General features: G+C 40.7%; 1 protein-coding gene across 2 annotated transcripts; it reads left to right on the top strand.

Moving 5' to 3' along the window:
* Positions 1–1,165: 1,165 nt before the first annotated feature.
* LOC109615132 (C-type lectin domain family 4 member K) lies at positions 1,166–3,185 on the top strand. Of its 2 annotated transcripts, XM_034291244.1 has the most exons (6): positions 1,166–1,348; positions 1,660–1,767; positions 1,840–2,211; positions 2,327–2,463; positions 2,543–2,643; positions 2,718–3,185. In XM_034291244.1, the coding sequence occupies exons 1-6, from the start codon at positions 1,237–1,239 to the stop codon at positions 2,878–2,880; spliced, it is 993 nt and encodes a 330-aa protein (XP_034147135.1). In that variant the 5' UTR covers positions 1,166–1,236; the 3' UTR covers positions 2,881–3,185. The 2 variants fall into 2 exon arrangements, with proteins under 2 accessions (XP_034147135.1, XP_034147136.1); XM_034291245.1 differs by having other exon boundaries at positions 2,543–2,794.
* The last annotated feature ends 11,753 nt before the right edge of the window (positions 3,186–14,938 follow it).

The raw sequence follows: 14,938 nt of genomic DNA, 5'->3' as shown, positions 1-14,938 counted from the left end.
GGTGTGGGGGATGTTGGCACACTTTGGCCCCTTAGTGCCAATTGGGCATCGTTTAAATGCCACGGCCTACTTGAGCATTGTTTCTGACCATGTCCATCCCTTTATGACCACCATGTACCCATCCTCTGATGGCTACTTCCAGCAGGATAATGCACCATGTCACAAAGCTCGAATCATTTCAAATTGGTTTCTTGAACATGACAATGAGTTCACTGTACTGAAATGGCCCCCACAGTCACCAGATCTCAACCCAATAGAGCATCTTTGGGATGTGGTGGAATGGGAGCTTCGTGCCCTGGATGTGCATCCCACAAATCTCCATCAACTGCAAGATGCTATCCTATGAATATGGGCCAACATTTCTAAAGAATGCTTTCAGCACCTTGTTGAATCAATGCCACGTAGAATGAAGGCAGTTCTGAAGGCGAAAGGGGGTCAAACACAGTATTAGTATGGTGTTCCTAATAATCCTTTAGGTGAGTGTATATTATATATGACTAAATATAATCTTGATCTCCTGTTGTGCCAGTTTCCCCAAGCCTGACGCTATCTTACTCTCCACTACATATCTGTCTGCTCTGCCTCCGGTCCCTGTCTCCAGTCCCTCATCTCCCCCGTTTCCCTGCTTCCCTGCCCTGGACCCCTGCTCTACTGCATCCTCTGATTCCACTACAGACCTGCTTAACCAGCCACTGCTCCCCTGCCGTCCAATAAATACCTTAGTTCCTTATCCCTCTCTGAGTCTGTATTTGGGTTTACCTGCTCCTTGTAACAGAAACACTGGACAGGAGTATCTGTATCTGTTGTCTTGCTTCTAATTTTGCCACGCCTTTAATTCCACAAATTCAAAAAGCTGAAATCAACAGAGAATCGATGGAACTTATGGGATTTACTTGTTTCATAGCCAGTGATAAAGGTCAATAAGAATTCAAATTTCATAACTCTGATTCAACCACAATGTTTGTGATGATTTAGAATAAAAAACAATAAATTCCCATTTGCATAGTGTATATTTTACCTAAATAATATATTTTATGTGGTTGCGATTCTATCTTCAAATAGGGAACTCACCCACACAAACCAAAAACCTACACTCACAGAAACATACATTTACACCTGATCCTTTCATCCTCATTGTCATTTGGGCTGAAGCTACCTCCAGATAATCAGTGACAGCAAGAAAGACAGCAGAAAGGGACAGAGGAAAATACATTTTAGACAGTAAATTACTGAGATATGGACATAGAAGAGGACATCTATAACAACATAGAGGATGTCAGTGTGAAAGACTGTAATGATCTGACTACAGTTGATGTGTTTTTACACCACAATCCACAGGTTGGAACAAGTAAGTGTGTCTACGATTCTTATTTTAAGAGTTATCATGACTGACACAAACGCTTTAATCGTACAAAATGAATGTAAAACAAAGTGATGTAAAAAAGTGTTTCTGATGTTATGTTGTTTCTTTAAAAAACACATTACTAAAAACCAAAACAATAAAAACCTTTACTACCATGTAATTTGAATGTTTTATGTAAAGAAGCCCTAAGAAAATGCATAACATTAGTTCCTCTTCATTTAAGAGCTGCTGAGGTAGAAAATAATAGATATGAAAAGGTCAGGTGAATTTAACCACTTCTTTGTTCACACCTGCAGGACTGAAGACTGGGAATAAGAACTCTCAGCCTTCCAGACTGGTTACTGTTTCTCTGGGACTGCTGTGTGTTCTCCTACTGGCTACAGTCATAAGCCTGTCTGTACATTGTGAGTATTCAACTGGCACAGGTTTTATTAAAGTAAGAGACAGACAGATAACAGCTCTCTCCTTCATCACAGATGGAGACTACAGTCGACTTGTTCTTCTAACAACCAACGACACCACAGAGAAAGAAACAACTCTTAGAAGTTGTGGAAACCTGACTCAAGAGAAAGACCAATTGAAGAGAGGGAAAGATAAGCTACAAACCAGTTATAACGGCATGATTAAAGAAAGAGACCAGTTACAAAGTAATGTTATTTCTATGACCAAAGATAGAGATGAGTTGAAAAGTAATTACTTTGCCATTATCAGAGAGAGAGACCAATTACAGAGAAATTGTATCGCCTTGACTAGAGAGAGAGACCATATACAGAATAGCTGCACCAGTGAAAAATATCAGTCACAAAGGAGAATTTCTGAGCTGGAGAAAAAGATAGAAGAAGAACTGGGTGAGTATCTATCCTATCATAACAACTGTGATTTTCAAATAATGTCAAAGGACTGTGCATGTTGAACATTTATTTCTCTGTATTTGTGACTATATGGATCCACATGTTTCTGAAGGATGCTGTTCTGGATGGAGAAGATTTCAATTAAGTTGTTATTACCTTTCACTTGAGAGTAAAACGTGGAAGGAAAGCAGAGCAGACTGTATGAATAGAGGAGCAGACCTGGTGATTATAAACAGCAGAGAAGAACAGGTAAGAGAGCAGAGAAGTAGGAATAAAGTGGAGAAGGAGACAGGCAGACATAATAAACTAAAAATCATGCTCTTTCCAGGTGTTTCTAAACCAACTGGGAAACCATTTTTGGATTGGTTTGACTGACACAGAGAAGGAGGGGACCTGGAAATGGGTGGATGAAACTACACCAACCCAAACGTGAGGAATATTTGACAAAAATCTTTTGTAGTTTCTTGTCATTAATATCATTAAGTTTCTGGTTCTGACTTTAGGTTCTGGAGACTTGGAGAACCAAACAACGCCAAATGGAATGAGAACTGTGGAGTCTTCAAAAAGATTAATGATAATTTCTGGCAAATTTTACGATCATGGAAAGATGAGCCATGCTCAATTACAACTTACTGGGTATGCGAGAGACCTCTTAAAATGTCATAACATAACAAAATCCCCCAATAAGGTTGTGGTTATGCCTGAAGTACCTTATCAATTAGCAATAGCATTAGCATATATTATCGTAGATGAGTACTTTCAATCATAATGTAGTTATGATTAGTAATGATTGATTTATCATAGAATTGGCCAAAGAACCATTGTGTTATTTAAGTACAACTCAATCTGCTAGCCAATGTAGTGAAGTGATATGCATATCAAACTGTATTATTAAAAAGTCAGACAAGCCCCAAATTTATTTTACTATGACATGGAAGCTAAAAGAAAACACACGAATGCTGATCATTTTTATTTTCATGTAATTCTATAAAATGCTTTAGAACAACAATAAATGAAGCCATTTTTAACAAATGTCTTACTGTTTTATTCCACCACTATGAAACTAAGCAGCCTACTGTTGTGTTCCTTCCTTATAATACTTGGAATATCTCTGATATTTGGAGCAGAGACTTTCCTTAAACTGGTGTGGTTTTCTGCCGAAAAGGATGTCAGAGAGGGGTTAATTTAACCATTGTGTGAGGTTCTGTTCGGCTTTGGTTTTGATTGTAGCCCGTCATGTTTGGTTTTTGTTTGTGTTCTTACCCGCAACCTGTGCTTGTCCTTATTGGTTTCAACCGTGCCTTGTTTGCTCCCTAGTTGTGTCCCTATTTAGTTCCTCCTGCCCCAGTGTTTCTTTTCGGTCATTGTTGCATGTTGTCAGTGTTGTTTTGTTGCATTCTTCCAACTGATATTTCACTGTATAGCCTTTTGTATCTGTAGTGTACGGCACTCTGATTTCTTTTCCTCTGGTATTCATTAAAGCCCCTTCTTTGACCCTGCGTTTGCCTCCGACCCTCTAAGTGATTCATGACACATTGTTTAACGGTACCAAGTTGATCACAAAACAGGTAGAAAAGAAAACAAGAAACACAATGAACCAGTATAACATCAGTCAATCCTTTACTGGATCACTGATCTGGGGTCAAACACGTACAAACAAAATAATCCACAACGGCAAACTGAATAGGAGCAACATAAATAGGTGTAATCTGGAAAACGTCAGGTGTGTGTGAGTGTGTGCATGTGTCCCCAGGGGAGTGGGAGTCAGGTGTGTGTGAGTGTGTGCATGTGTCCTCAGGGGAGTGGGAGGCAGGTGTGTGTGAGTGTGTGCATGTGTCCTCAGGGGAATGGGAGTCAGGTGTGTGTGAGTGTGTGCATGTGTCCTCAGGGGAATGGGAGTCAGGTGTGTATGAGTGTGTGCATGTGTCCTCAGGGGAATGGGAGTCAGGTGTGTGTGAGTGTGTGCATGTGTCCTCAGGGGAATGGGAGTCAGGTGTGTGTGAGTGTGTGCATGTGTCCTCAGGGGAATGGGAGTCAGGTGTGTGTGAGTGTGTGCATGTGTCCTCAGGGGAATGGGAGTCAGGTGTGTGTGAGTGTGTGCATGTGTCCTCAGGGGAATGGGAGTCAGGTGTGTATGAGTGTGTACTCCAGGGTTGGCGGGGGCATGAGAAGCAGTCGTTACACATTGTTAAATGACATGCTTCTCAAAGGTACGTGCTGGTAGCATTTCAATCATTGACATCACTCTGCGTAAGACCTTTAACTATTTTCACGTTCTTTCCCTTGCTTCATCAGGACCACGGCTTTGGTTGGATGATAAAGCTCCGTGGGTGACTGTTGGTGGGGTGTTCAGTGACCTCTTGTTTGTTCGACAGGTGGGGCGGTCAGAGAAAGGAGGAAGCGAAGCTGTTACATATGCAGTTTCTGATATTATTCGACCATCTGTGAAACCAAATTGTGGTTTCAAATGTGAACAAAATACCAGTGAACATGTATAAGGGAACTTATGGAACAGGAACCTCGGTTATTCTGTCCTGTTTCATCTGTTGGAATATCGACTTCGAAGATGCCATACTTGGGCCATGAACACGACAGACAGGAGACATGCAGAGACCAGACGATTATGATGGTAATGGAGAATGAAGAGGACGTCTGTGCCCAAGTACAGGAGGTCTGTGTGAAAGGCTTTGATGATGCAGCAGCACATGTATGGTCCAATATCACCATGTACGATCAGATCCAAGAATGTATTATTCAAATCATGATGACAAATCATTGGTTGTCTTTCTAGCAGTAACAGTGACCAGGAGATGTTTTAAAAACTGAATAAATTAGAAGGAGGGACTATGGCAGAGCTGGAAGTAAAGCGTGTAGTAGTCTCAGAGTGTAGTCTCTTAGCAAGAGGAAAAAACATTGTGAGCTTGTACGTTCATCAATATATCTGCTGATAGGAATATTGCTGAGAAACATTTCTTTACTATGTCAATCAGACCACAGCGACTAAATAACAAAGGATTATTACATTTATTTTTCAGATCTCACTCAACCTTCAGTACACAATGTGACGCAATATTATGGGGTTTTTGATGCACAAAAAACATTCCACATACCTTTTGGCCACTTATGTGAAACTAATCTCACCACAATACAAATCTCTCAGACATGATACATACCACCTAAGGTGCCCCAGGATGAGGTGCTCCTTTAAGTTTAAGGTGATATGTCTTATAATCTGGTGTGAAACAAAACTAATAGGAAACATATTCATTGATTGTCTTTTTCACTTTGTCATGGTATCCTACTCAAACTAAATGTGATCCTTAGGAAGCTAGTTTATAGGTCACAATGTAAACCAGTCAGGCATAGCACAATAACCATACCAGAAGAGTTCAAGAAATGTTTAGATGTTTAAATGAACATTTTCTGATGAACACTGTATTCCCATTGTAAACACTTAACTACATTGTAAACGTCTCATTATAAACAGATGTAAACACAGGATATCCTCTTTTGAAAGTGGGTGACAAACTTGACCTTTACTGTTATTCTGAAGGCGGTTCTTTAACTACACATTTAAGAGCATCTTGAACGACTGCTTATTATGTCAACAGCAGTACCTTGATCAGATGTCTCTTCAGAGGGTGGGGAGAAGTTGATCACCAAATATCTGTATCTGTTGTCTTGCTGCTAATTTTCCCACGCCACTCTTAAATTCCATCAAATCAGCAAGCTGAAATCAACAGAGAATCGATGGAAGCTATGGGATTTACTTGTTTCATTGTCAGTGATAAAGGTCAATAAGAATTCCAATTTCATAACTCTGATTCAACCACAATTTTTGTGATGATTTGGAATGAAAAATAAATCACCAATTGCATAATGTGTATATTTCACCTAAATAATGTATTTAATGTGGTTGAGATTCTATCTTCAAATACGGAACAAAAAACTCCCCCACACAAACCAAAACACACATTTACACCTGATCCTTTCAACCTCATTGAAGAAGAATCAGTGACAGCGAGAAAGTCAGCAGAAAGGGACAGAGGAATTTTAAACAGTAAATTACTGAGATATGGACATAGAAGAGGGCATCTAAGTGATATAAAAAGGTGTTTCTGATGTTATGTTGTTCCTTTAAAAAACACATTACTTAACAATAAAAAAATAAAAACCTTTACCACCATGTAATTTTAATGTTTCCTGTAAAAATGAGTTCCTCTTTGTATGAGGGCTGCTGGTTTGTGAGGTAGAAAATAATAGATATGAAAAGGTCAGGTGAATTTAACCACTTCTTTGTTCACACCTGCAGGACTGAAGCATGGGAATAAGAACTCTCAGCCTTCCGAGGGTGATTGACCGTCATCTTGAACTTCTTCCATTTTCTAATAATTGTGCCAACAGTTGTTGCCTTCTCACCAAGCTGCTTGCCTATTGTCCTGTAGCCCATCCCAGCCTTGTGCAGGTCTACAATTTTACACAGCTCTCTGGTCTTGGCCATTGTGGAGAGGTTGGATTCTGTTTGATTGAATGTGTGGACAGGTGTCTTATATACAGGTAACAAGTTCAAACAGGTGCAGTTAATACAGGTAATGAGTGGAGAACAGGAGGGCTTCTTACTGGTTGGTAGGAGATGAAATACTTATGTATTTAATTATTTAAAAATCTTACAATGTGATTTTCTGAATTTTTGTCTCTCACAGTTGAAGTGTACCTATGGTAAAAATTACAGACCTCTACATGCTTTGTAAAACCTGCAAAATCGGCAGTGTATCAAATACTTGTTCTCCCCACTGTATGTGTGTGATTATTAGTAGCCTTGAGTGTGAAGATGAACGAGGATTACCGTAGTAATCTATATTCCAAAGTAATACAATTTATTCACATCAAGTAATAAAGACAATACAAAATATAGTTACATACCAACACAATTCTACATCATCCCAACTAGTCTTAAAGTATATATAGACTCCAAGAGGTCTTCAACATGCTCATTAGAAATCAGGTTCTTGCAGTCTGCCAAGATCCTAGGTTTGAAGTGGGCCATTTTGCCAAAATATCAGCCAGAAACCTCCTCTTCAAACATCATGGTGAGGTCTTGGTCAATCTAAAGAAAAACACCTTAAGTCCTTGCAACCCCTCCCAGACATAAGACCATCCACAAGTGAACTTTGTCTTTTCGTGCTTGTGCACCTGAAAGTGTATAACATGAGTAATTTTTGTTCACTTTAAAAGTCAAAATGTTTTTCTTTGCCAAAACAGGTGTCGAGGAAATGTGAAAACACATCCAAGACTGTTGAGGAGTCTTGCTGGTCTTGAACCTGTGTCTGGCGGTATTGAAAGGTTGCCCTCATCTTCTCTTTGACAGCTGTTCTATCAGTTGAATGCTTCAATGTGCATATTGCCTCCCAGCATTCCTCGCTAATCAGTTGCTTGTCAGTTAGCAGAAACTCCCTTTTGCTCTTTGGACCATCTTGATAGGTAGTGCTAGTGGAGCATCTGGGTTGTGTTGGATGGTTTTCATCCTCCAGGCCAAGTAGCCAAATTCACTCTGTGTATCATAGTAGTGTTCCTGTAAAATCCATAAAGAAAAACTAAACTGAGAAACACAGGGGTCGCAGCACTACAGGGCAATTGCAGAATATGTTAAGAACATCCAGAAACTTCCTTTATATTGAATTATTGCAATAGGAGACCACAACAATTCAATTGCTTTTAACTACTGAACACGTTTCTCTGTCAAGTAAAGACCCTTTTCCTACTTTGCTTTCAAGATGGACACCTACATTTCCTAATATATTATTTGTAGAAGTCTAATTGGCATCAAGGGGAACATTCAATTGTAACCCATGAACTTCAATCATATCAGCCACCAGTAGGTTTAACATCTGTCGCCGTGCACCATCCATCAATGCGACTCCATCAAAGTGTTTAATAGATCATGATGTAGAGCAACTGCAAGACAGTAAAAATAAATATATACTGTCTTTAATATACACACATAGTTGAAAAAGTATATATTGCTCAAGGCCCCCTAACAACCTCTTTTTGACTTGATAACTGTCTATCACAGAAAGGCACAACAGGCTAGCCCCCACTGAGAGTGGACTTAGGAAAAACAAACACACCTTTAGACCTGCATATAATATTACAGGTGTTGCCACCCAACTACAAAAGCACTTAATGAAAACCTTGTTAACATTACAGTACTTCTGGTGGTGGATCAACATTTTCCCCTAACATATATTAACCAGTAGACTGTTCTGTGGACACCTTGCTGGTAAGGTTCCTGACTTGTAAAAGCTCCTCAAAAACATCTGCATCCACTTCTGTCCCTGATTAATCTGTCAAAAGCAGCTTGGTCTGTAGTGGAAAACCTAACTTTTTTTTACCTAGAGTGACTGAGCTATAGTGGAAAAGAGTAAAGCCAGTGCACTATCCAGTAGGAATTCAAGTTATGTACCAAAAACTGTAGCAGCACAAAAAACTTTCAGCGGCACAAACGGAGCACAAACGATGAGCCTATTTTGAGGCAGTTTGGAGCAGGTTGGGGGGCTAGTAACACCTAAAATGAAATGCCTAATATATAAAACCTCAATGGAAGACGTGACAGCGGCATTGAGGAGATCCTTGAAGTACTCGTTCCACCGCCCGACGACATCCCCAGTTGAGGTCAACAGCTGCCCACCTCTACTGTAAACAGCGTTGGTAGGGCACTGTTTCCCTCTCCTGAGGCGCCGGATGGTTTGCCAGAATCTCTTCGAGGCCAGCCGATAGTCCTTCTCCATGGACTCACCGAACTCCTCCCAGGCCAGAGTTTTTGCCTCCACAACCACCCGGGCTGCAGCCCGCTTGGCCTGTCGGTACCCGTCAGCTGCCTCAGGAGTCCCACAAGCCAACCAGGCCTGATAGGACTCCTTCTTCAGCTTGACGGCATCCCTTACTTCCGGTGTCCACCACCGGGTTCGGGGATTGCCGCCTCGACAGGCACCGGAGACCTTACAGCCACAGCTCCGAGCGGCCGCTTCGACTATGGCAGTGGCAATTGCCACTGGCCCCCTGTGGCAGCTGTCCCTTTCTGATTGTAAATTAAACAAGATGTTGTAACAGATGACCTATCCAAAAGTATTGACGTTAAACCCTCAACATTTATAGCTTACTATACTAGGTGATATTTAAATGTTTCTGTGCATCACAGAATTCTAATTTAAAACCATGTACAAAGGTCTTGGTATGAATTACTGTATTACTGTATTTAGGAACAAAACTCTTTAATATAACATAATATAAAAATATTTTAACAATCACTGTTCCTCAAATCTTGCGAAGAGTCTGTAATTGTTTTTATCAACAAATTCTTCCCAGAAGTTGTCGTAGTACTTTTTTTTTTCAAAGACAAATGTAAAAAGTTCTGCTGGAGAATCCTCATCCAGTTCCCCATCCCAGGTGTCCATCTCCTGGATGGCTTCTTTTTTTCTTCTCTGTCCGTTGAAAGGACAGCAGGGAGTTTCAGTCCTCCATGGAATGTTGCCTTATCACACCCGTCAGCTGCAGCCAGACTATGTTGGATAAGAAGGTTTCCCAAAAAAAAAGGTAGTAAAAAAAGTATGTTATTGATAATATATGTTTTTCCCAAGTGAAGATTTCAGACTTATAGAGCATTTACAGAACATCTGAAAGAAACATAAAAAAAATGTTTAACCAACAAATGCTTTATTTATCAACACTGTGGGTTCCATCTAAAACCCTCCAAACTAAATGTCAGTATATATTCATAATTGTCTTAATTGTACATAAAATAAAAAAATGGTAATGCAACTAATCTGTATCCAGAGCATCATCAATACACATCAAAATTGTATGGTCAAGCAACCGACAACACCCAAGTGCTGCTCTGAGAAAAAGGTGGGCAGTGATCCCCTTTATACGATTCAGATGACACCCTGCAGGGTTGCCAGGTATGGAAGGTAATTTAAGTATTGCAGCTTCAGATGTACATTATGCTTCTTATAAGGAGTTATAATTTTCTGATATGTGAATTGTTTGAAATCCTTGTTTGAAAGGCTACATTTTGGACAATTATTAATGTATTACTTAATTACCTTGCATTCATCCTCCTTCTCTCTTGTTCAATTAAATTAAATCCCAACAACTATATATATAGAGATATATATTTCTTTTTTACAGTAGGACCATTTTATTCTTCCAGTCATACAACAAACATTGATTGATTGTGGTAACAAACCACAATCAATCAAACCTGCAGACACCTTGTCAGTGACAACATACCAGTATTTGGGCACCAGAGCAAAGAAGCTCTTGTAGCCTCATTTTCATGAATAATTTACAAAACATGCATATGTTTCCAATACATCGGCACGTGTTATACTGTTCTTAGGCTACATATCATGCACTACGGATTACTTGAAGTCCATAAACTATATTTTCAAATTTGACAATCACCTCATGCCACTTGTGATAATATAGTGTCCTTATCGTAACTTTTGTACAGTCAGGTTGTTGTATGAGATCTGGAGCCTGGACAGTTGATTGTGTTTTTTATGGTCTGTGATAGGAAAGTGGAGAGTACATATTAATAATGTTTCTCTGTCTTGACACTCAACCCACCCATGTGAGGGTTGAATACTCCCAGTGCCCAGGCAGGCTTATGACTGTGGCCGGTATGAAGAATCCACAGCAGTCCCAGAGAAACGGTAGCCAGTCTCACAGTCAATACTTAAACCAATCTCTGTGTTATTAAAGAGCACCTCTGACTGCTGCACAACCTTGTAGGCCAGCTTTTCTCATTCATGATGCTAATAAACTCATTTATATTGGTTTTGTACCTACTAACACATAGATCTTTAAAAGTTATTTTCCCACTAGGACCTGCGTGGGACATCTTAGACAATGGGGATTATCATACTGATTTAAATGGATTGCTGGCCCTTGCAGTGAACATTCTGAGATGTCAGGATCTGTGGCTTTCATCCAAATCTTAGTATCAGTGAACATACTTGTTCCAGCCTGCGGAAGTGGTGTGAAGTTGCTTAACCTGCAGTCAGATCATCACAGCCTTTTTAAACAGACTTCTAAACCTCTATGTTGGTATAGATGTCCTCTGCTATGGCCATAATCTCAATCTTGATAAAAGGTATGTAATGTATGGTGTTAAATGCTAATATCTGTCCCGTTCTGTCTACTACATGCTCTGATAATAACTTAATTGAAAATAGAAATCTAGTGAAAAGGGTGTGCATGCACTCTGGAGAAAGAGAGGGGAAGGTTTCTGATCCTCAATATTCATGAAAAGAAACTGTAATATAGGAGGAATGGTCCAGACACAGATGTAGGGTGAACCGAGGATTTAAATGTTATACCTGTACTACCGCTCAAAGGTTTTAGAACACCCCCATTTTTCCAGTATTAATATAAATGTAAGCATTTCCAGTTTGTATTGAAATTTAAGACGTCCAGGCCTAACGACGCTACTGCTCTTACTAGTCAATAGAAGACATGTTAGCTAATCAAGATGCCAGCCACCAAATCTATAATGACCATTTATGATCTGCAAGTATGTCGATATTATAGGCATGAGTGACTTAGGAAAAGCAAGGCAAATGCTTTACAAATGCATGAACAGAAATAAGAGATAGAAAATGCAGCATAAAGTAAAAGTAATGAAGTCAATCTAGTCAATCCTGAACAAATCTTCTATAGGTACTAAAGCGCACATCATCTGCTTTTAACAACAGGGAGTATTGTGCTGCTCTTTGTATTGGTTTGGCTGTATTGGTTTTGACTTGATTATTTCTTGTGGAGGAAAAAATACTAAATCAAATAGATCAATATGTATAATAAGAATTCATTAATTCAATACAATTAAATTATTGCCTCAAGTGGAGGAGTTTAAGTATCTAGGGGTCTTGTTCACGAGTGAGGGAAGGATGTAACGGGAGATTGACAGACGGATCGGTGCAGCTTCTGCAGTAATGCAGTCGATGTATCGTCTGTCGTGGTGAAGAAAGAGCTGAGCCGCAAGGCGAAGCTCTCGATTTACCGGGCAATCTACGTTCCTACTCTCACCTATGGTCATGAGCTTTGGGTCATGACCGAAAGGACAAGATCTGTTCCGGATGCCTCCTGAACGCCTTCCCGGGAAGGTGTTCCGGTCCCGTCCCACCGGGAGGAGACCCCGGGGAAGACCTAGGACACACTGGAGGGACTATGTCTCCCGGCTGGCCTGGGAACGCCTCTGTGTCCCCCCGGAAGAGCTGGAGGAAGTGTCTAGGGAGAGGGAAGTCTGGGCATCTCTGCTTAGACTGCTGCCCCCGCGACCCGGCCCCGGATAATTCAATACATTATTTTGTTTGGCTCTTTTCATTCAAACGTTTATAATTTCATTATGGCTAATGGAAAGAGAACATCCAGGATTCCCAGGCCAACATCAACAAAGCTGAAGTGTGGTAGATATCTTAAAGTTTCTTGGTAAGGGGGCCGCCTCAAGTTTCAGACACTTTGTCAGCGGTGAAGAGAGCACTTCGAAACCTTTTTCCCCTAAGAAGGCTCAAAAGATTTGCCCTATTCCCCAGATCCTCAGACAGTTCTACAGCTGCACCGGAGTTAGTCAGAGTTGAAGAGACCAGGTTTACAGCCTCCACTCCCTCAGAAGACCCACAGCGGTTCTTTAACTACACGTTTAAGAGCATCTTGAACAGCTGCTTTTTATGTCAACAGCAGTACCTTCATCAGATGTCTCCTCAGAGGGTGGGGAGAAAGCCAACATCAAATGAATGTCATTAAAATAAACTGGTTACTGTAGTAGGTAGGTGACTTGAAGGTTTGATAGGTATTATATGAAAGTCTTAGTTCAGCTGAGAATTAGAATAATTTAAAGATAGATATCTGGTAGTAAGTGTTTTTTAGTTTAGTTTTTTAGTTTGAATTGTATTCATGTTTTTTTGTCTCTACTTCAGTGTATGTTCCAGTGGATGGCTGTATGTTCCAGTGGGTGGTAGTATGTTCCACTGGGTGGCTGTATGTTCCAGTGGGTGTCTGTATGTTCCATTGGGTGTCTGTATGTTCCAGTGGATGGCTGTATGTTCCAATGGGTGGATAATAGATCAATGGTTACGTTGAGTTTGGGGAGATAAACTGGTTAATATGTAGGTTATAATTTGGGTGGGTAAAGGGCTGGGTTTGTAGGTACATCGATAACAGTCTAGAGGAGTCAGTCAGGCTAAGGTTGTTAGGGAGGTTTTCTGGATGTTAGACTTTCAGTGGTCATCAAGCCAACTTGTGTCTCAGTTTTCGTTGCAGCCACTGAAGAAACCTGTAGTGAGAGTAAAAAAGACTGACATGAATCACTGCAAGGGTGTCATAGAATCTTAGATTGTGAACAACAACATGTATGTCACTAGATATTTCCCTCCTTCATCATTCATTTCTCACCTCTTCCTCAGACTCTTTTTGCCTTTCTTCTGAGCAACCTAAAACTCACTATACTCATCCTCCTGCTGGCTGGAAATGTCTTCTTTCCTTTCCTTTTTGCCTTTCTCTTCCTGAATTAAGTCACAAAGTGTAAAATGCAAGAGTTAAAAGACTACCCGTCTCTAAAACAGGGCACCTGGTGAAATAAAGCCCAAATGGTGGCTACTTTTCTTTTTAACACTGTTGGTCAACCACTTTCTCTTTCAACATTATTAGTCAACTCCTTTTCCTTTCAACACTGCTGCTCAACTACTTTCTCTTTCTCCAATCAAAAGCCCTGGGTAAATGGTAATGTCCGTGCTAAGCTTAGAGCACGGTCCGCCTATAACTCTGGGCACCTGGAATCTTTGAGAAGATCCAGAATTGACATACGGAGGGTTATCATGGATGGAAAAAGAGAATACAGGGAGAAGTTGGAGTCTAACTACCACAGCTCTGACCTCAGTCGCATGTGGGGAGGACTGAGACACATCACAGATTACAAAGGGAGAAATAGCAATGATGCCCGTCCCGTCGCCTCGCTCCCTGACAAGCCAGCTTGGTCTCAGGACACTACGTAGACAATTTTATGCTCAGGCACTCTGTCCTGCCTCGCGGGTGGAGCCACCCTCTGCTCCAGCACACCCCCTGCTTCGGGGCGGAGCGTCCTTCCTCCACTCCATCCTGCTTCGGGGCAGAGCGTCCTTCCTCCACTCCGGCGCTCTGTCCTTCCCCGGGGACAGAGCCTCCACCTGTCCCATTGTCTATTCCGGCTTCAGGGGCAGAGCCTCCAACTGTCCCTGTGCTGCATCCTCCCCCCTAGAACAGCTGAACTTTATTTGTGATTAATCAGAGTCACTTTAAATTACGGCAGGTGTGTAATGACTTCTATTTAACATGAGTTTGAATGTGATTGGTTCATTCTGAACACAGCCACATTATAAGAGGGTGTGCACACTTATCCAACCAGGTTATTGTGAGTTTTACATTTTCTGTTTGTTTTTTAATTGAATTGTTCACGTTATAGGTCACTTTAAAGGTTCCTGTATTCTATATGCAGGGGGAGAAGAAGACATGACGTCCCAAAAACCACATGGAGTCTGCAGTGGTCCAGTGATCTAGACTGGTACCTCTGGTACACATACAGTATACCACTGCTGTATTGGATTGATTTCAGCCTTAAATATATAATATAATATAATTATAATAATAAGACCACATGGAGTCTGCAGTGGTCCAGTGATCTAGACTGGTA

Source organism: Esox lucius, chromosome 25 (genome assembly GCF_011004845.1).
Source record: "Esox lucius isolate fEsoLuc1 chromosome 25, fEsoLuc1.pri, whole genome shotgun sequence".
Taxonomy (NCBI): domain Eukaryota; kingdom Metazoa; phylum Chordata; class Actinopteri; order Esociformes; family Esocidae; genus Esox; species Esox lucius.
The sequence above is the reverse complement of the archived record's forward strand: the minus strand, read 5'-3'. Positions and strand labels throughout refer to the sequence as shown.

Bases quoted from the DNA above. Each gene is read 5' to 3' on its own strand.
- LOC109615132 (XM_034291244.1), top strand. From the start codon at position 1,237: ATGGACATAGAAGAGGACATCTATAACAACATAGAGGATGTCAGTGTG. The intron at 2,212-2,326 runs GTGAGTATCTAT...ATGTTTCTGAAG, and splicing joins AAAGATAGAAGAAGAACTGG to GATGCTGTTCTGGATGGAGA. The intron at 2,644-2,717 runs GTGAGGAATATT...TTCTGACTTTAG, and splicing joins GAAACTACACCAACCCAAAC to GTTCTGGAGACTTGGAGAAC.